Source organism: Daucus carota, chromosome 6 (assembly GCF_001625215.2).
Source record: "Daucus carota subsp. sativus chromosome 6, DH1 v3.0, whole genome shotgun sequence".
Taxonomy (NCBI): Eukaryota; Viridiplantae; Streptophyta; class Magnoliopsida; order Apiales; family Apiaceae; genus Daucus; species Daucus carota.
The window spans coordinates 34217327-34239540 of NC_030386.2; the positions used below are offsets into that span (position 1 = coordinate 34217327).

General features: G+C 35.2%; 4 protein-coding genes across 9 annotated transcripts; 2 read left to right on the plus strand and 2 right to left on the minus strand.

The window, feature by feature from the left end:
* Positions 1 to 350: 350 nt before the first annotated feature.
* On the plus strand, positions 351 to 2688 carry LOC108225098 (two-component response regulator ARR9). The gene is made up of 5 exons (XM_017399913.2): positions 351 to 749; positions 840 to 943; positions 1181 to 1258; positions 1682 to 1752; positions 2190 to 2688. Exons 1-5 carry the CDS (start codon positions 644 to 646, stop codon positions 2470 to 2472), a joined length of 642 nt encoding a protein of 213 aa, XP_017255402.1. The 5' UTR covers positions 351 to 643; the 3' UTR covers positions 2473 to 2688.
* Positions 2689 to 3291: 603 nt separating this feature from the next.
* LOC108226889 (flotillin-like protein 3) lies at positions 3292 to 5083 on the minus strand. The gene is made up of 2 exons (XM_017401883.2): positions 4022 to 5083; positions 3292 to 3885 (listed from the first exon to the last, which is right to left on the minus strand). The coding sequence occupies exons 1-2, from the start codon at positions 4946 to 4948 to the stop codon at positions 3394 to 3396; spliced, it is 1419 nt and encodes a 472-aa protein (XP_017257372.1). The 5' UTR covers positions 4949 to 5083; the 3' UTR covers positions 3292 to 3393.
* Positions 5084 to 7638: 2555 nt separating this feature from the next.
* On the plus strand, positions 7639 to 15375 carry LOC108224639 (uncharacterized). 5 transcript variants are annotated; one of them, XM_017399318.2, is made up of 8 exons: positions 7639 to 7846; positions 8717 to 8779; positions 10141 to 10246; positions 11306 to 11488; positions 13886 to 14371; positions 14466 to 14552; positions 14680 to 14761; positions 15117 to 15375. In XM_017399318.2, exons 2-7 carry the CDS (start codon positions 8732 to 8734, stop codon positions 14742 to 14744), a joined length of 975 nt encoding a protein of 324 aa, XP_017254807.1. In that variant the 5' UTR covers positions 7639 to 7846; positions 8717 to 8731; the 3' UTR covers positions 14745 to 14761; positions 15117 to 15375. The 5 variants fall into 5 exon arrangements, with proteins under 5 accessions (XP_017254807.1, XP_017254806.1, XP_017254809.1 ...); XM_017399317.2 differs by having other exon boundaries at positions 7640 to 7846; positions 15097 to 15375; XM_017399320.2 differs by having other exon boundaries at positions 7640 to 7846; positions 14683 to 14761.
* A 756-nt stretch (positions 15376 to 16131) lies between these two features.
* On the minus strand, positions 16132 to 21960 carry LOC108225237 (cystathionine beta-lyase, chloroplastic). 2 transcript variants are annotated; one of them, XM_064079895.1, is made up of 14 exons: positions 21220 to 21960; positions 19810 to 19996; positions 19611 to 19723; positions 19209 to 19279; positions 19032 to 19123; positions 18715 to 18799; positions 18497 to 18608; positions 18225 to 18321; positions 18047 to 18128; positions 17706 to 17823; positions 17176 to 17283; positions 16972 to 17074; positions 16717 to 16861; positions 16132 to 16323 (listed from the first exon to the last, which is right to left on the minus strand). In XM_064079895.1, the coding sequence occupies exons 1-14, from the start codon at positions 21244 to 21246 to the stop codon at positions 16293 to 16295; spliced, it is 1371 nt and encodes a 456-aa protein (XP_063935965.1). In that variant the 5' UTR covers positions 21247 to 21960; the 3' UTR covers positions 16132 to 16292. The 2 variants fall into 2 exon arrangements, with proteins under 2 accessions (XP_063935965.1, XP_017255554.1); XM_017400065.2 differs by lacking the exon at positions 21220 to 21960 and adding an exon at positions 20269 to 20897 and having other exon boundaries at positions 16132 to 16861.
* Between the last annotated feature and the right edge of the window lie 254 nt (positions 21961 to 22214).

Here is a 22214-nt window from a genome sequence, read left to right on the forward strand (position 1 = left end):
CTCTCTCTCTCTCTCTCTCTCTCTCTCTCTCTCTCTCTCTCTCTCTCTCTCTCTCTCTCTCTCTCTCTCTCTCTCTCTCTCTCTCTCTCTCTCTCTCTCTCTCTCTCTCTCTCTCTCTCTCTCTCTCTCTCTCTCTCTCTCTCTCTCTCTCTCTCTCTCTCTCTCTCTCTCTCTCTCTCTCTCTCTCTCTCTCTCTCTCTCTCTCTCTCTCTCTCTCTCTCTCTCTGACCTCACCAGTATCTCTTGCGGATTTTATCGGGCCCCACCTGCCCCCACCCTACCTTTTGGCTTGCCTTCAATCCCCATGCCAATTACAAATAATATATAAACACACTACACCATGGTAAAACAAACTTCAAGACTTATAGCTCCCATTTCTTAGGCTATGCATTCTTTTATTTTATTCCCCACTTTTCAATTTTATTCACCTTCAACTATTGCTTACCTTGTAATCCATAACCAACTTGGCACCGAATTTCGGAAAATCTCTCGATGAAATCTGGTCAGATCTTGCTTCCTGCGCTCTCCATTTTTATTGCTCGTCTTATAATTCAATATAATCTCCATCCACCACCACAACAGACCTTCCTCCTTTACTTCTGATACCCCCTCTTATTTCACCACTCTTTCATCTTTCTCTACAATGGGCATGGCCACTACCAAGTCTGAGTTTCATGTTTTGGCTGTTGATGATAGCATCATAGATAGGAAACTCATTGAGAGGCTTCTCAAAACTGCTTCATATCAAGGTAAACTTTTCTAAACTATTTACAAATATAAAGATTGGTTACTTTTTTTGTATGACTTTCTTGATTTCTTATTTGTTTTTCTCATTCCAGTTACAACAGTTGATTCTGGGAGCAAAGCTCTGGAGTTTCTGGGTTTTTGTCAAGATGTGGAAAGCAACTCAAATGAACCTTCTATCTCCCCGAATAATCAGCAGGTTGGATATTGACTTTTTTTTTTTTTTTTTTTTTTTGGTTTCTTTCTACTAATTTCTTAGTAATAGGACTTGTCAAAGTATTCGTGACTAGTAGCACTGTTCTGAAATTCCCCAATTTATCGGAAAAAATCTTCAATATATTCTGGATTGTTACGTTAATCGATTAGTTCTGATTATAACATATTTTTACACCATGTTTATAATCCCAAATAAACATTTGATTTTTCTGTATTACAGGAGGTGGAAGTGAACCTAATAATTACAGACTACTGTATGCCAGAGATGACAGGCTATGATTTGCTGAAGAAAATTAAGGTATGGTGTGCTTTGCTTTATAGTATTCCTTTTGTCTCTTCCTCAGCTTTACCTTATTCTCTCTACCTATTTATTCACCGTTTTCTAACTGCAATTCTTTCCTTTTCTGGAAAATAATGCCTGACATTCATAATGCACAATTTCAATTTCATAGTATTATTCTCTGAAAAGTTGCTTACATACTCATAGTCTGCTGCCATCCATCTCAATTATGTCCACCAAAAGTTTCCACCTGTTTTCCACCTAAACAGAACAACTTATCATAGGTTTTTAAAAAAAAAACTACTTTTACGTTTTTTTTAAATGTTTTTTTCTCCACTTTATTGATATTAATTAATACACCCTGCAAAAAAAATAAAATGTAATGTATGTTTTTCCTTGAAGGTAAAGAAACTAACAAGCTTAATGTATGTTGGTTCACAGGAATCTTCATCTTTCAGAGACATACCAGTAGTGATCATGTCATCTGAAAATGTTCCTTCAAGAATCAGCAGGTAATAACAACTTAACCATGTACTGATTTACAAATGTATAAATGTTTACTTGAATACAAATTGATGTAGTCTGTCCAGAAGGGTGATCCGGATTGGAGTTTTTAGTATTTTGCGGTTTTTACTAATGAGATTAGTGATTTTCTGATGTACATATGTAAATATGTTAAATGCCTACAAACTACAGAAGGGTACTTTGTATTGGTTTATTTTGGTGGTTTCTTTGATGGTTGGTACTAAGGTGATTAATGATTTGTAATGCCGTGACAGATGATTTGTACTAAATTGAGTAACTATGATTTATGTTTATCGTAAAGTTTCATAATCAAAATGGTTTACAGGGGAATACAACTACATGTTTGAAGCTCACATAGTTATAATATGATTATTGACTCGAAAGGAACTGTTTTCTAATTACTATTGTGAATCGAATATGTCAGATGTTTGGAAGAAGGCGCTGAAGAATTTTTTCTTAAACCAGTAAGATTAGCCGATGTGAATAAGCTAAAACCCCATATGATGAAAACCAAAAACAGAGACTGTCAAAAGGCAGAACAGGAGGAAGTATCATCACAGGAGAAAATAGTCCCGCCAGAGGTTCAGTCTTCAGAACCACCTCAGCCAGATGACAGCAATAACACGAAGAGAAAGTCTACTGAAGTGGAAGAAGAAGTTTCACAGGACAGAACCCGGCGGAGATACAATGGGCTCACAGTAATTTGACACTGAATGTACTGATAGATTTTGTTTGATTTCTAATCCTGGTTTATAATTAGAGGAATTAGAGAGACTTTGATGTTTTGGTACATGAACTAGCTGCATTTTTGTTCTCCTGATTTTAAAGGAACTGAGAAAATGACTGTAAATTTAACAAACTTGGTGTGGTCATCAAGAACAACTTTGCTCACATTTGTAATATATCTTCATCCTTACATTGTCTCTCTAATGTGCTTACGTTAACTACATGTATTACTGGATATATCTGACTAAAAAGCTATGATGCTAACATGATCAATTGATAATGTTGTTTTATTTATAATATATAGAATTAGGCCTTTATTTGTCGGCCACCGTGATTACCTGGTTGTGTGAAAGAGGATTATAGTATAATTAGGCGCTTTATAATTGACTTTGTTGCACCCTATAATTGCGATTAGTAAAATGATTCTGTGGTTGAAGCATCCACTGACGGGCTAAATGTGCTGTGCTTTAGCAAAAAAATTCGTTCATACGTTTTCGAGGCCCAGCACGTTACATGTTCTGACTGGATCGGCATCTAACTATAGGGATTTGCTTTGACGGATGAAACGGTAACGGATCCAAATCATATAAAGTAATCAAAGTCTTTTTTGCTTAGTCAAAAATAAAGTAGACTTATATTCATATCTTTGAGACAGAGGAACTAGTTCAGATTATCTTTTGTGATGCTATTCCAACATGGATTCCTTATTAAAATGGTTTCATATATTCCATCTGGACCAGTTAAAGATTTTGTTTAAAGTAAATTAAAATTTATTTGGATATAGGAGCATCATAGATCGAAGTATCTAACAAATTTTATTAAAACAATAAAAATTTTATTATTGACACACGCATAAGCAGTACCCCAACATATACGCAAGTACAATGCAGAGTGAATTAATCTCAAGAGTCGTTACTCAGAGTGCCCATCCATGCTGGTGGCAACATGCCCGTTTGTTCATGCACTGTCTTAAACAAAGGTGGCAACATTTTATAAACTCCTGCAATCTCTTTCATACCATTTCCGTCACCACTGTTTTCTCCATTAGACCAGATGCTAATCTTCGGCTGCAATCCTCTCACAGCCTCGCTATTAATCTTCGCGATTTCTTGATACATTCCTCCGTTAATCATCAAGTAATCTCTTAGTGCACCGTAATGACCTCCCACTGCCTTCAACAGGGTGCTGATATATGTGCCTTGTGCTTGTGCCAGTGCCATTAGTCCTTCGGCTTCCTTTCGCTTTGCATATAATTCCCCATCGGCTACTTGTTGCCGTGCATAAAATGTGGCATCAGCTATGGCTTTTTGAGCTTCTGCTTCTTCTTCCTTTTGGTATAGAATAGCTTCTGCCTCCTTTTGTTTCTTGTACAGCTCCCAATTTGCTTCTTGTACCTGAATTACAATGGAGCTAGATTAAGAAACGTATAAGATATCTTGCTCATAAATTCATCGTGAGTTGTTATTGCTACTGATGGATACTCTATATTTAGCTAAATTATATATTTCCTTTGCATCGAAAATATATTACCTTGGTTTCGTACTCCACACTGGCCTTGCTCAAGAACTCAGCCTTCAGCTTCTCCGTCTGAGTCAATGCATTCAATATCTCCACCTCCTTCTGCAACTCCGCCTCCCTCAGCGCCACGGCCTTCTCTGCTTCAACCTCAGCAACCTGCGCCTCTTTTGCCCACCCCGCCTTTCGCTTTGCCAGCTCAGAATTCGCCTGTGCCACCTCGGCCTCCCTCTCATTCTCAAACACTTTCACTTCAGTCTTCACTTTTATCTCCTCCTTCCTCCCCTGCCCTTGCCTCTGCGTCGCTATAATCCTCGTCTCTGCATCAATCTTGGCTGCATTTTGAAGCGTCTGTCCTTCTCGCAACTTTGATCCAACCTCTCCTTTCATCCGCGCCTCTGCCACATCAACTTTGGCCTGATTCGCCGCCTCCATCTGCGTTTTCTGTCCCAAGTATGAAAAATACTCGTGTCCGGGAACATCAACCAATTGTTTGACATTTGCATTGTAGATTAATAGTCCAAACTGATTGAGTTCAAGCTGTACTTTCGAGAAAACCTCCTGTTTAAACTCTTTAGTACCTCTAAAAACCTCTTCCATTGTCATTGAAGCTGCAAGGACACGAGTTTCTCCTTCAATTATGCCTTGCACAAGCTCTTTCACATGGTGCGAGAGCTTGTCATGGGGAGAAATAAGCTTGGCATACAAAAAAAGGCTCTCATCATCATCGAGGCGCGGGCCTATGGTGAATACAGCAGGGAGGACAAAGGGCAGTTTTTCAGCGCTCATGGCTTGAACTTCGAAGGTATAGTTCACTGGAGAGACATCGAAGACGGTGCAGGATTGTCCCGGGAAAATCCATGCTTTTTTCGCTATTTTTATGTCAGTGATCCCGGCGCCAGTGATTACCAGGTACTCTGAAGCTCTCGCAACTCTATACATGGTGATTAAAAGATCACGAAAAATTAAAACTTTGGATACACTTGTTGATGGGGAAATATAAGCTTAGCATCTTATATATAGCCGCATGGGAGTAGGTGTAAAAATACACAGTCAGAGGCAAGTGACACAAGGGAATTTTCGGAAATTATCAGGAAAATTCTTGTTGATATACTTAGAAAACGGCTGATCACTCAGTTCCAGCAGTTAAATTGTTATTTAATACGGAATTAAGGCATGATCCAAATCAGAAGAAGAAATGTGGAACTTAAATTGTAGTGTGAGCATTACAAGGAACCTTACTGGTGAGATGTTGCTATTCGTTTTATTTTGGGAAAATAGATTTTTTTGTCACCGAACTTATTATGTTTTTAGAAACTTGTCACTCAACTAAATTTTTTTTCCTTTTAGTCACTGATGTTAGGTTTGGATTTGTTTTTAGTCACCAACTTAGGTTCGGATATGATTATTAGCATTGTGATAATTTTTTGTAGCATATTTTTTTTTTGCCATATTGTAGCATCATTAATACGTAGTGATAGTATGAGATTATGAGATTTTCTCTTTGCATATAAAAATTCAAACACTAAATTTTTATTTGGAAGAAAAAATAAAATAATTTATGAGACTACATCTTTTAGAAACCGTAAAATGCGTGTCAAACTCTTATCACCGAAGATAAATGATCTTAGGTACATAGAAGTACTATATATAAGATAGACATATATCAAATCATCAAAATATTACAGATTATCAATATATTTTAATAATACTATAAAGAATTAATAAAATGGTAATAATCAAATCCGAACCTAACTTTAGTGGCAAAAAAAAATCCGAACCTAACATCAGTGACTAAAAGGAAAAAAAAATTAGTTGAGTGGCAAGTTTCTAAAAACATAATAAGTTCGGTGGCAAAAAAATCTATTTTCCCTTTTATTTTTATACGGATGAAAGTGCAAGGTAACTGAATTCGAAGCTCATTCGGCACGTTACATATGAATGACTCAAAACTACAATGATACTGTATTATGCATTCTTCCTCTTAAACTATTTCCAGGAGTCTACATCAATAAGTCAGCAATATAACAAAATACCATAGCATCATAACCGGAGAACACAAGGGTAATTACATTTGCAATATATTTAGCCAGAATAGTCTGCGTGGATTTGTTTTCGGACTTCTCCCAAAAAGCCTCATACTAATAGAGTTTTTTAACAATAAGACATTAAAATCTTCTTTGTCTTTCTGATGTGAAACTTGGATTAAAGCCACTCAACAGAATGCTCCCTTTTTTTTAACAATAAGGCATTAAAACTCTTCTGATATAAGATGGAACAATCATCACTCGACGTCTTAACATGCACCGATAGTCTGAAACACTATAATCCGTTCCTATTGACGTACCTCAGTTGATTATGAGTAACCTCGTTTACTTATGAGAGAGGAGAATCAGCGTTCTAAGAGCATCTTCAGCAGCATCCTAGCCCATTCCTTAAATATAATATAAAATATTGGATCCTAGTGACTTAAGATAATAATAGCTATTCTCACCTCCAACAATATTCCTTATATTCATTCCTTATATACTATTTTATTATTAAAAGTTACCATTGTTGCAATAAGTGAAGAGAGAGAACATGTTTGTATTCAAAATTTATTATAAAATACTAAGATTTAGGAGAGGAGAAAGGTTACCTAAAGATAAGGCGAACATGTTTGTATTCAAAATTTATTATAAAATAAGATTTAGGGGAGGAGAGAGGTTACCTAAAGATAAGGCATGACTAGTGGATCTTAGTGATTTAGGGAATCACTAAGATACTGTTGGAGTGGATTATTTTCCCTATTCCTCATATTTTGATTTAAGACTCCAAACAGGGAAGCTGGAGTTGTTCTAAGAGCTTAAGGTTAATGACCAAATTATGAAGTTCCAAAAAATATAAAAATTGTGATGTAGTTGTAAATGTTATGTTTGGATCTATTACTGAAAATCTATGAAAGCAGCTTTGGCACTGTTGTCTACACGGACAAAACATGCTCATAGTGCTCACATTAAAATAGAATCCTGTTTTTCTTTGAACTTGTGGATATTGGAGGACAATCAAAGTACATAGAGTACATCGGATAGTCACACCACCACCTGCAATTCAAAATCACAATACTGTCCCTATCACACTTATAATACAAACTACAGAGTGCAGATCAATTAATCAAGTACACAACTCTAACTAGCTGCAAGCATCTTTGAGAGCTTTAGTTCAGTCCAAGTTAAACACTAACCATTTTCAAAAAAAAAGAAAAAAAAAGTTAAAACACTTACCAAATCCGATCAAAACATTGCTCTAAAGCGTGTTTCCAGAAAATAAAAGATATAAAAATACAGGCCAATCAATTGGGCTTGTCATGTAAAAACCGCTGGTTCAAGTAGTGTTATTTTTTTTTTTGCTAAATCAAGTTGTGTTATTTATGTGTACTTAATTTTAATAATGTCGAAAAGGCCAAACATTGTGGAAATTGAACCATAAATGGCCGCTGCATGACGGGCCTTTTCAAACTGGGCTATGGGACCATTAAGCAAGAGCCAATTGGGCCTTGACCTGATTATTCAGCCTGGTCATGTCGAGCGTGAAATATTTGATGGATAAGTGTAGAGCAGCTAGTAATAATCAGGACTTTGACCAGGAGGCGGTCGAGTTAGTTAACGGGGGCTGTTGTTTCTTCCTAGCCGTCGGATCAATCATATCTGGGTCCTACTCCTGTTGTTTTCCAGGCCCCACGGTCCCTAGCCCACGTCACCCGCACTAAGCTGCTGCAGCAACTATTTGTTCCCAACATATTATCCAAAATATTTAGACCCCTCGATCACACACACCGATACACACATCAATTTCGCTCAGGTTCCTCTCTCAATTCACTACCTTCTTCTCTTTTTTTTTTTGTATGTGTTGTTTATACGGCTTTTCTCGTGTTTGTCGTATGTGATCCTTATCACGCTTTGTTTATGTGTGTGAGAGAGATACGGGGAGAGGGAGAAGGAGAGAGAGAGGGAGAGAGAGGGGAGACACACAGAGAGATAGAGATAGATAGATATATTGATAGATAGAGAGAGAGAAAGAGAGAGAGAGAGAGACAGAGAGGGAGGGAGTTTTGTGTGTGTGAGATGATCATGTTATCTGATTCAATAATTTTGTGTGATTGTTCAATTGTTGTTTTTAAATAACTTCGTTTTTGGGAAATTTGATGTCTGGAATGGCGAATTGAAATATTTATATATCTGAACCCTAGAAATTTAACCCTTCATGATGTGAATTGTAATAGGTTTAGATGAATGAATAGTGATCATGTTTTTTTTTTTTTTATATTCTATAATGCATGAAACTTGTTTTCTTGACTGTATATTTGTTCTTGGTGAATTGCTTAGTTTCTTCTTTTAGATATTTGATCGGTATTATTGTTATATACATCGATGTTACTAGCTTTTATGTTATGCATCACACTAAAGTTATAAACTAGTTTTCATAATAGCGCCAGCGTGTATGGTGTATGGTGTATTAGTCATCAGATAATATGGCAAGTATGGTGTATTAATAATGGGATAAAATGACAAGTGCCTCTCCTATACAAATAGGGTATTAAAATTTCTACTAGATAAATATATTGCTAATTTGTTAGTAATTATTAAAGGGGAGACTGGTAATTGAGAATTGGCATATATACTCGAGTTTCCAACGAGTTGCATTAGCTTGAATATTATCTTTTATTTTCAGGTTCAGATATAAAAAATGTCTAGTGGGGACATAAGGAAGGTTTCGCGCCAGGACATACAGCTGGTAAGCCATTGACACAAAACTGTGTATTTATGGACAGTTTTTATTCCGTATCTCATTGTCTCTGATTTTATAGGAATGTGAAAAATGATATATTCTTTTGGAGGGGTAGGTATCTTCCTCTCAGAAATATGAAAAAAGATATGCAATGGTTGATGTAACTAGTTCAGTTTTATTTGCTAGTAGTCGTAGTCGTGCTCACTAGTGGTGCATTTATGTCTTCTCAAGTTTGGCTTCTGTTTTCCAAAAAAAATGTAGTGGAGTGGTAGGTGTGGTACCATGTAAAATCTCCTGAGATTTGAGATTAGCATCATGTTTGGTACAATATGCGATTGAACTTATAACAGCTTTGTATTTGCTGATATATAAGCTGTCGAAAGTATTTTACTTCCAATTCTCCCTCTTTCCTCTCTTGGACGTGGTTCATATTCTTTAATGTACTTTTATCGTTTCAAATTTAATCTATGTTATCACCTGTTAAGCATGTATGGATATGCTATTATTTTTGTTATGAACATCTGATATTGAAGGTACTCGCATTTTTTTGTCACCATAACTACTTTACATACCCCATCTCAGCTATTTGTGTATTAAATTCTGCGGTGTAAGTTCATAAGTATTTTTAACATAGTGGGCTGACATTTCTATTGTTGTTCATAATGCAAGAATTACAAATTGTGAAAGTTTTTATTGTACTAAGCAAATAAAAGCACGGATCCCGGAAGATGTGTTGTAAAAACCAATGTTCTAAAAAGCGCATTAAGCGGCCGCCTAGGCGGAATCGATGCCTAAAGCGCTTCGATTTTGTACTAAGCGGGTGATTTGGCGGCTTTGAAAATTAAACAGACCATTAAGCGGAATAAGTAGTCAAAATAATGTTGACTTGCTAATTTTTTAATTATAAAAATTAATTCTATTCATAATATAACTATAATTATATTTAAAAATATATTATTAGGAATATTATAATTTTAAATTCTTATCACAACATAATTTTATTTTTAAATATATTAATATCATAACTAAAAATTTATATATATATATATATATATATATATATATATATATATATATTATTAATCTGCTTAAAATTCAGCTTAAGCTTCCACTTGACCTCTTTAGCGCTAGAAGGTCCTCCTGTCGCTTAGAACCGATTTGCGCTTTTCATAACACTGGTAAATGGTAAGCGTATTTATGAATTCAAGGCGGGAAATCCAACTATCTAATTGTGTAAATGTAGGTTTTTCCCTAAATTTGTCCTGGTGCTCTTCATGTTTAAAGTGCTTGGATCTGTTGGATTATAGGTATATAAGGATTAAAACAATTGAATTTTCTCTTTTCCTGGATATTATTCTATGTGGCAGGTACAAAATCTCATAGAACGATGCCTTCAGTTGTACATGAGTCAAAAGGAAGTTGTGGGGACACTTTTACAGCAAGCGAAGATTGAACCTGGTTTTACCGAACTCGGTAGGATTCGTTTCTATGGATACATCTTACTATTTGGAATAACAGGAAATGATTTTGGCTGTTCTGTGTTTCTAAAATTTGTAAAAAAATGTCCAAAAGGAGTTTCAGATGTTTTAAGAGGGTGTGTTTTCATATATTTATTTGGCCTTTGCTGCACATAAAATATTGGTTTTAAGATAACTAGGTTGGGGTCAGCTGGAAATGCATTGTGTCTGACTGTACCACATTCTTTACAAAGAGATAATGGTTAATGGCAGGAATTCACATATTAAATGACTTTACTCGACAAATAGAACAACAGAGAGAATGGGGATGGGCATAATAATTCTTTTCCTGTTTATGTGCTTTTGCTCGAGTAGTTTGCAATAATATGAAAGTCACATATTCTTCTCTTTTCCCCTTGTCCTCAGCTGAATTTCCAGCAACTTCCTTTAGTACAATGGTTCTAAAGCATGTACACTTTTTATCTATTTCAGACATAGTCTAAATGTCATCAGATTGATTAAGTGGTCAACTTTCCTTCTAAAACTAGTTAAGGGAGTTTGGTTCAGATCCTTAATTATAGGTTTATGACTTAACAGTTATGTGCTATTGGGTATAGATTGAACTTACACTTAGTACTTATGAGTTGCCAGATGGTGAACATGTCAGTGAGATGGTTTCTTATCACCTCTTGGTGGATGATCTTGTATGATTTTATGGTTCTATCAACGTGTCCTTCTGCTTTATAATCATTTAATAATAATAATAATAATAATAATAATAATAATAATAATAATAATAATAATAATAATAATAATAATAATAATAATAGAAAATAAACATGTTATTGAGTTTTTAATGCAAAAAACTTGGCTCGAGAAATGTGTATTGAAATTTAGATTCATTTAAGTCAACTTATATGTGTGCAGTGGCATAGTGGAAATCAATGAAAGAAGAAGTATGGATAAAGTTTTAAACTTTATAATAAATAATAAACACATTTATAAGAGTACTTTATATTAATTTGATATGTAGAAACACAATTATTGCATCTAACGTTATATATTATTTCACCAGTCTGGCAAAAGCTTGAAGAAGAGAATCAGGAATTTTTTGAGGCATATCATCTGAGACTGGTGGTAAAAGAACAAATAATAGAATTCAACAAATTGCTTGAAAAACAGGCTGAGCTAATGCATCAGATACGCCCAATTGGAGCTGCTCCGCTTCCTATATCAAATGGATCCCATATCCAACAAAGTAAGTTAGTTTCTAAACATCTTCAATTTATGGAGCTTAATCAGTTTTGTGCACTATATTCGTCTACTAATTTTATTATTAAATGTTCCCTGTCCTCTATATATGAAGTGTCTTTTTGATAAAAAGTATTACCATGTAGATTTTGGGGCAATTAGAATGTATGCCATGTAGTTTTGCAGCTAAAGTTGGCAATACTTCAGGCCACTAGGCACTAGTTACCATACTGGGCCTTAGATATGAAAGGACAAGTAAATGAGACTTTCAAGGAAATGGGCCATTGTATCAGTGTACTAGGAGTAGGCATCCACCCAAGCAAGTGCTTCTAAGAACGTTGATATGATCTACTTTAGCCTTGATGCATTACTGAAGATTAAATCAGACATGCTATTTGCACTTTTTAATACTGTTTTTTCTCTGAATAATGATGCAGGTTGCAATATTAATGGTTAGCTTGAAATTCTGTAACATCCATATAAGTAATTGAAAAAATTTCCATGTCTATTTTATTTTTGTTCAATTAATATGATATGTGGCTGCTACTTGCTTACTGGTTTTTACTTTTCTGAATCTGGTATAGACTTCTCCTGCAATACCTACCCACTTTTATGTCACTTTTGAGGTCAAGATAAATTATATAAACAGTGATCTGTAGAATTCTGATTTAGTCTGTACTGGCAAATATATAAGTTGCCACAATTGGTCAAAGCCATGTAGAGTGCCATAGATAGTAAGAATTTATTAAAATCCCAACTGTGATTTCTTGTTGACTCTAATGTATATGGAGAGAAAATTTGTCGTCAATTTACTTGGTTGTTATACTGTTCAGATGAGAGAAGTTCAAAACTTGAATCATACATGTGGTACTAGGCAATTATAACCTACATGCACTGGATGGCATATGAGGCAAACAGAACGTAGTAATTTGTATATGCTTGATGCTTCGCAATTAGCGGTACTATCCATAATCTCAGAGATGCTTGTAGATGATACTGAATCATTTCTCTGAGATATATGTATATGTGCCCCAGTCAATCCTTTTGTTCACCATTTCGACCAACAAACATGCAGCCCCACACATCATATTGATCTGCTCATCAGCTCATTAAGTGCTTCTAAGAACTCTGATATGATCTACTTTAGCCTTGATGCATTGTTGAAGACAAATTAGACATGATATTTCCACTTTTTATTTACGCGTTTTTGACGCAGTAATGATGCTGGTTGTAATGTTAATAGTTAGCTGGAAATTTAGTAACTCACATGAGTAAATAAAAGAATTCTGTGGTTATTTCAAGATGTTCAACTAATCTGATATTTGCTACTATTGCATACTGTTCTTAATGTTACTGAATCTGGTATAGACTTGTCCTGCAATACCTGCCCACTTCTACGTCAGTTTTGAGGTCAATATTATTATATGAACAGTGATCTGGAGAAAGCTGATATAGTCATTACTGGGAAAAATATAAGCTGCCGCAATTGGTTAAAGAAATGTGATAGAATATCATAAATAGTAAAAAGTTATTAAATAAATACCATAAATACCATGAAAGTAACTTGTCTTTAAATTACTTATGACCCATTTGGGTAGGCTTAAAATAATGACTTGTGGCTTATAGTGACTTAATGTGATAAGTGCTCAGCTTAAATTGTCTATTTGGGTAATTTTATATCATAGGTGACTTATGAGTAACTAAAAATATAATAACAAAAATAAATTTGAGAGATTATTAATTTAGTATTGAAATCGACTTTTATTTAATTATTATAGTAATAAAATAAATTAATCAAAATAGTACAACCTACCAACTCCTGACTTTAAGTCGGTTTTCGGCTTATTTTTAACTTTAAGCCGACTTCTAGCTTATGTACACAAACAAATATTTTTCAGCTTAAAGTCGAATGGCTTAAAGCCCAGGCATAAAAGCCGAGGCAAAACACGCTCTTAGTTGTTATACTGCTCCTTAATCGATCAGATGAGAGAAGTGCAAAAGTTGAATTATTAAATGTGGTACTAGGCAATTTTGAACTATATGCACTGAATGACATATTGGGCTAGCGTAAGGTAGTAATTTGTATATGCTTTATGCTTCGTAATTGGTGGTACTATCCATAATGTCAGAGACGCTTCTTAGATGATATTTGACCACTTCTTGTCTGATGTATTTCATGTGCCAGCAGTATAAATCTTTTGTTCTCCAAATTGAGCAACAAACATGCAGCCCACACGTCATATTGATCTACTCGTCTTCTCGTTACATATTTATGACGGTCAATTTGTTGCTACTTGGTGCAAATTTAATTTTTTATTTTGGGAAGTTTTTTATTATTCTGTGCCCTGATGTTGCATACTTTTAGTTTTCGAATACTCAAGGTCTGATTGATTCTTGCTGGCAGTGCACCAAAATGCGGCATGCTTTGGCCCAGAGCAAACAGGTGCTGACATGAAGCAAGAGCTCTTGCATCAGTCTATTGGCTCCAACTTATCTAATGCCTTTGGTAATGGCATGTCATCACTTCATCCGTGCATGCAACCTTCAGTCGATATGTCCATCCATGCTAGAAGACTAGATGTCCCTCCAAACATGCTTTTCGCTCAGAACTCAAACTTGGGAATGGTTCCAACAGTGAATGGTGGAATGATGAAAACAGAAGCTGGATATGCAGGCTCTTCCCAGTTCATTTATGGTGCTAATGGCAATGTCTTGGAAGCACGTTCTGCAATGGTGGATCCATCTATTCCATCTTTTGGAGGTGTAGAGTCCAACCCCCAACAGCCAAGTGAGACGATCTTGGATCCTGACACGTCCTCATTTGGATTTCTAGGCCAAATTCCTAGAAATTTCAGTCTGTCAGACTTGACTGCTGATTTCTCAAATAATGGTGATCTTACTCTCTTTTTTGTCTTATAGTTGCGAGTTAGTAAAATCTTATGGATCGAATGCCCTAAAATTATTTTATTTATCTTGAATGTCAGATATATTAGAGAACTTTTCCAGGTCACCCTTTCTGGCAACTGATGGAGACAACTTTTTGGATCCCAACGGCAGGACAGAACATCAAGGTAAGGTTTATTGCTTTTCGAAGTCATCATACTTAGGGCTCAAAGGTATTCATGAGATGACAAATCTCTTGCACTAAGCATGCATTTGAGAAGTGGATTTAATTTATATCCATTTCTGGTTGGTCAGAAGATATGAAGAGGTTGGACACTATATCAGAAGGCTTGAGCTATGAAGACTTTGGCAGTGATTAATTGGAATATCTCTAAGGGTACATTTTCACACTGAGAAAGCCTTGTCTGGTCTTGTCGTCTCTTCATACCATTAGCCGCGATTTTGAAATATAGATTTCATATAACTTTGCATGCATGTTTATGTGCAAAATATTAATAGTTATTTTGAAGATTAATTTTAATTTTTGAGGATATTTAAAATTTTAAATCTGGACTTGATTTTAAATGAAAATCATAGAATGTATATAACTATTTTTCCCCCACCTCGAGCTTCATGCAAATTTGTCTGCACAATGATGTTTGTGTCTACCTTTTTAACTTTATTATATGATTCTATGATTTTCATTGGTATCTGCTATCTCTTAATATGCAGATTCAACTGAAAATTTGTAGGGAGCAGCCTTTTTGTGTACAGCTTTGCAGAAGTGGGGAGATTGGTGGTTCTGAACTTTTAGAAGTTTTTGATTGACTACAAGCTGTTGAAAAATAACCTGTTCATGGAGAATGGAATTAGATTTTAGGTTATAATAGTTTGAACAAGATTTGTAGAGATTCACAGGCAACCTTGTTCTGCAGCATGAAGTTAAAATATTTTGTAATACTAAATTTGATGCCTTTGCTTATGATCTATATGGAATAGAAAGTTATGTCATTAGCCAGTTTATATTGCTCCCGTGAGTGTGAATGCCTGAATGGTGTCGTGTAAGTTCTAGTATTGTAAAATTGTTTGAAGTTGAGGGAAATTATGGGCTAATTGTGACACAAATTCTTTTGTACTTTTGGTGTCGTCTATTTCAAATTATATATAGAATGAACTGTATTCTTTCAGTTCTTTTCAAGTACTGGTTCACCCTTTGTTTCTGGTGACGTCACTGATTTAAGGTTTTGTATAAACTATAATTAGCTTTTTAACAGTCTATTAAACTTCTGAGATCGGGGGAAGTTATCTGTCGATATTTGAGCTTCATCAATCAAATTTACTTCCGTCGAAGTGCTCCACATGACTATATGGATTTTAGCTACATTCATAGAGAATCGAACTGTTGTGCCGATTTATGTTTAGTAGTTGTTGAGATGCTACTTTTAGAGAAGGCGTTAATCAGAAAAATTATCTCTCTGAAGTTAGCTTTTTCATCTTTACTGACAAGAAGTGGATGGGGTTGTGAAAAATATCGCAACAGAAAATTGAAAACTTTTCATTATTGTCATGAACTAAACTACGTGTAATAAGTGACAAATGACCGAAAGATTGAGGGCATAGTGCAGTATATCCTAATATCCTTGCTCCTGAAATCCATTACGAGTGGAAGAGAATTTAAATTTCATTTAAAATCCTAAATTTGAATAAATAAAAAAATTGAACTTAGATTTTATTTGAAATTCATAATATACAAAAACTAACATAAAATTGAAAATATAGAATGACACATCAAATTATATTATTGAAAATTTTAAATTTGAAATATGATATATTTTCACATATACAAATAACACTATACCCGCTATTAAACAGCCACACGATTCCATTCAAATTTCAAAGTAAACCACAAGAAGTCCAATTCCTGAAAGCTACACAGGTCCGGTGCTAAGTGCATGATCAAGATCCGCCAGGGGCGGACCCATAGCCTTGGCTATGGGTTCCCGGGCACCCACTCAACTTCCCGCCAAAGTGTAATTATAAAGTAAATTTCGGTTAAAAATTAATTTAAAATTTAGCAGGAACCCACTAAAATATTTATCAAACTCATAATTTACCTCAATAATTCAGATTTCTTATTAACTATTGGGCGATTGGTATTCGAAATAATTTAAAATCTTGTATTTATTAAGATATTTGTCTAAATATATACTTTTTAGTTTCCGGTGTTTTTTAAATTAACATTTAATATTAATATCAAAAATTTAAATATTAATATTTAAATAAATATTTATTATTTATATTAATAAGGTAAAACCAGGAACCCACTAAGAAAAATTACTGGGTCCGCCACTGAGATCCGCGATCAAATCGTTTACATCCTCAATTCCTGCAGATATACGGACCAGATCCTGGGTTAGACCTCTAGCTTCTCGTACTGCAGCGGGTATAATTGAGTGTGACATATAGCACGGCATGCTTATCAGGGACTTGACACTTCCTGCAAGTAGGAAATATTCATGTTAAACAAACATCCGCCGGTTAGAATATAATACGATCCTGATAGGCTAGTTATATTATATAGGGATCTCCGACAAAAAACATAATTACCAAAACTGACAGTAATGCTGAAATACTTTGTATTTTCAGTTACGTGTCTGGAGAGTGCAACCGATCCAGTCTCGAAGCTGAGCACAGATCCCGCCCCCTGGGCCTGCAGGAAGTATTTCATCACAGGGTTCTATGTTATAGAGGAAAATGAAGGGGTAAACTATTCACATAACTATTACATGGTGTTTTGAAAGCTCTTGATACCTGTGAATGGTGTAATGAGTATCCGGGATGGCTAGGAAGACCAGCATAGTGAACCTTCTTAACGCGGGGATGGGAGGAGAGAAATTCTGCAATTATTTGAGCATTCTCCTGCCAAACATGTGACTCATGTAAGTAATTGAGAAATTGTCAAGCGAGATGGTGATGGTAGGCTCTCGGGCTCTTTGCTTTTAATCATGTACTATATTCACTCAGACACGACACTTATTTGTTTTCGGATTCTTTAAAAGAATGTGGACGCTTTGACCAACAAAATGATCACATATGAGACGAACAAAGAATGCAAGAAGCAAAGGAGAAATGAGACAAAAGAAGAGAAGAAGAAAAGAAAACGCCCAACTTGCCATGTCTTTAACAAAGTTATATGGTTGTACCCTTGTCAAAAAATTAGGATAGGGTGTTGTGTCCAAAATAGGAAGGGGTTTAGTGTCTCCAATGATCTGACCCCTCTACACGCCATATTCGCTACTCCTTACCTGAGTTCAAGTAACATATTTCATAATTTAATGTACCTGTTGTTTTTCAACGCGCAGTGCCATTGTCTTAATGGCTCGTAAGCATATCCAACAGTCAAACGGCGCTAAACCAGCACCTTCTGCATTTTGCAGAAAATACAGTTTCTTGCCCAACCTACAGATGTGATCTCACAATTATAAATACATACTAGTGCAGATACTGATAACAATCTTCCAGTAACACGAAAACCTTTATTTTTAGCCTGAACCCATGTCTGTTGCAAAACTATTGTATATCAGATCTTCATATTTAGATTTATTTATTTGGCAGTAATGTTGATTGCAATGATTGATTTAAACAGTAACTGTCACGATCAAGTTTACATATTATGGAAAACCTTTCATCTTTGACTGCTAGCACACCCGCCATGACATCACTGTGCCCAGAAACAAACTTAGTTGCTGAGTGCATTACAATGTCTGCAAACAGCGGACGTTCCACAACAAGTTAGCAAAAAATCATGTAAGGTGATTTAAACAGAATAATGCATTTAGAACATAGAAATTTTTTAAAACCTGCTCCCAGTTCCAAGGGTTGTGCCAGTACAGGAGACATCATGCTGTTGTCCACCATCAGGAGGGCACCATGAGAATGAGCTATCTCTGCAATTTTCTGAAAATGGTAACAATAGTCTGAAATTTATTAGAGTGCCAGAGTTCTATTCAGTACATATATTTCTCAAAACCATCACCGTGCATGCATTCGAGCACCTTTGAATTTCCAAATGCAATATTTATGAATGTATTAACAACTCCAAGGTTTAACATGTAAAACTAGTAGTACTTACACGGATATCAGATATTTGTTGTCTGGGATTTGTTGGACTCTCAATCCACACGAGTTTAGTATTGGGTCCGACTGCAGATGCAACCTCATCTAGATCAGTGGTGTCAACTCTTCTGCACATTGCAACCACACTTATTTAAGCCTTTCAAGCTTAGAGCTGTATCAAAACACAGATCGAATTAACTCTGTTCCACTAAAAAAAATAAAAAAATTATTTACTTCACCGAGGCTCCAGTTTTTGGTATGACTTCTGACAACAATCTATCAGAACCCCCGTACATATCATTTCCAGCAACAATTTCACCTATTATGACAATTTTGTTAATCATATCAGTCACAAAAGTGTTTAAAATTAAAGCTTGTTGCTGCACAACTGTCTAGCTCATAAATAAACCGTTCACAAGGTATGCTACAATAGACATAAGGTAATAGCTACATCACAATGTTATATTCAGAATTTCAGCCACAGGTTTTAAGAAGTACTACTATTGGATATGCACAACTTTGATAATAGAGGCAAAGAGAGTTAAAAGCACCAGTTCCAACAAGATGAGTCGCAGTAGCCAAAGCAGCCATTCCACTGCTGAAGCAAAGTGCTCTTTCTGCCTTGTCAAGCTTTGCCAGGATACTGAAAATAAGAAAGAGATTCAAGCTTAACAGATGGAGTATATGGCAACGATAGTAGATGTTAAATGGAGAACACATGTTCAGACCTTTCTAATGCATCCCTTGTTGGATTTCCACCTCTGGTGTAGTCATAGGGACCATATTCTATAGCATTAGGCTGCAAACAGAATGCAAAAACCAAGGTCAGTGCCTGTGCTAAAGTAAAATTATGCAATACAACTAGCAGGAAAGATCCTTCCGAGACGCTAGTTGTATAAAATATCATGTAGCAGACTGAAGACATATCCCTGCAGTAAAATGAACATTTGCTGCAAACAGTTAATAGATTTAAACATATGCAAATGACTCGAAACATGAGAACTTATGTGTTTGTATATACAATCAAGTGTGCACATTCCTAATCACAAGCTCTGGCTTAATATTTTGACAGAAAAGGGCTAGATGGATTCATAGACAAAGACTGGGCATGCTCTAAGAACTCAACATACCTGCTTGTAAGTGGCAGTTTGGTATAGAGGTATACTCGTTGAATGAAAAGGATCACACTTTGCTTCAAAATTCATCAACAATGTTGATACACTTGGCTCTTTAATCTTCAAACCTGCAACAAGAGAAAATTACGTATGACTTGCATAAAAAATGTATACAAGTGTGTCTGTTTTGGTAATTGATATTAGTAACGGTTACCACTTTCACAGCATAACTCTTCCTCGAGTTCTGCAACACTATCAGCTAACGCTGATGCTTTCACATCCAATTCTTTGTCTCTGAGGCAATTCAGTTCAAATTTCTTACCAGACAGCAAGACTTTCCCATTACCATTGACAACCCTTCTGCATCCAAAACTACCTTGTGATATCCCACTCATACACCCCTGTGGATTCAACACAGTTCATACGAAAAAGATTAAAACATTAAAAGACCGATCGTCGAGAAACTTTCCTGGTTGATCGACATCCCATGATATAGTTTTATGACTTTATCAGATTGTCTTCAAATGTAAACAAAAACATATAAATCAGAATAAACACTGATCAAGAAAGATCAACAGCAAACAAAAACACAAAATTCGAATCATGTAATGCACACAAACAAAAAAAATAAAATTAAAAAAAAAATATTCAAACATATGAGAAATGGTCTTACATCCTCATTTGGAGCACAAGTTGAGAGGGGGGATTTGATAGGTAAACAAGAAGAGAAGGAAATAGCCAAAGACATTGTCATAAACTTTTATATAGTAGGAATTATAGGATTTATACGATGAATATCTGAAGAAGGTGATGAATATTGTATGTCTGCATACTCCTTGGTCTGATCCCATTATATAGGTAGGCTGCTGAGATCACTACAAATAAGGCCACCAATCTCACATAAACTCAAGATTTATTCAAATTCAATTTTTGATTTATACAAAAAGGAAAATTTTGATTCTTTCCTCTCTTTTTTTGTAGTTGGGGATTTTATATGTCTTTAGTCTTTATATAATAATTTCAATGAGTATATAGGATGTCAATTTATCTGGGTTGGGTTGTTGACACATCAGCCCCATCCTGTCAAGAACTCAACGAAGCTATCAGGAAAAAACAACAAAAACATTCTCGTCACTTGTCAACGCAAACTATTACTATAATATAATGCATTAAGTAGTAGTAGTTATTATGAATGTGAATCCTATGGCATATAATATTGTATGAGATGGCCATCACAAGTTTGCGAAAAATAGCGATATGATAGGGTGGATAGAGATTACAGCTACACATGATGATGAGTTGCAAACAGGTAGAAGAGATAGAGATCACCTGTTTATCATCACTGTTACATAACGTAATTCATCTTCTACTCCATATTATTGTTATCCTTTCGTTTATGTATATTCTAACACTAACCTTCAATTACTATGAGGCAACAAGAAATGTAGTAATATATTAGGGAACAAAAGTGTGTCGAAAATATGTGGCAGAAAGAAAAGTATACTGCAGTGGCTAAAGTTTTCAATAACAAATGAAACTTCATGGTAGCTGCCTTGCAAGTTGCAACTATAAACTTTGGCAAGGATTGTAAAGTCAACTAAACTAAATTCATAGTCAACCATACCGTTTCTATAATTACCCATTGAGACATTTGATCAAGAACACTCTGATCACTAGGCAGCCATCCTCAAATTAATGGCAACAACAACATTGCTAAATTCACAATCAACAACCTCAACTTCATCCTTACATTTCTCAATCTTCTCCTCCATTTCCATCTTTTCCGCGCTTTCTGCACTGTATTTCCTTTTCGCTACCACATTTCACAACACCTATCTCATTTCATACACCTATGTTATCTCCGCCGCATTCATTGCCATTCACCTCATCCTCTTGTTCTTCCACCACAACTTGCGGAATGTGAAGATTGCAGAGTGGATTGATCAGGCACATTGCAACACCGGTAGCGTATTTTGCTGCTTTTGATCTTCACTTCGTGCCTGAGAAAACGGTCAACGGTCTGTGGCTTGTGATCTGCCTTTGGATTGATGTGCATGCTCTGATTCAAATTACGAGGCCTGTTACTACAGTGAAGCATTTGCCAATTTTATATTGATGGCAATTACAGGTCGAGCTATGGATTTGTACGGCTTCACAAGTACATACTGGATGATCATGTTCTTTTGTTTTATGCTCAGATATCTGATGGAAATTTATGGTAACAAAATTTCTTCATCTTCCCGCAGTGTGGCGGTTGAAACGAGGGAGGTCACGGATTATTAAAGCATCACTTGTTATATGTTCAAAAAGGCTTAAAGTAATGAACTTGTGCACATCGATCATTATATATTTATTTCTTGTTTTATGTAAATTATTAACAATAAAGTAAAAAAGTTGTTTCAAAAAAAAACAATAAAGTAAAAAAGTTATTTATTTAAATATTATTCTCAATTTTTTTATTAAATGTTAATTTCTCTCTTCAATAATAATGAGATTCATGTTGCACATAAAACAATGAATTAAAATCAGTCATTTATATCTCATGTCACTTGTTCGAAAAATTGGAACAAATTCCGATATCTAATCTCAAACAATAAATATAAATTTATTTATAATTAT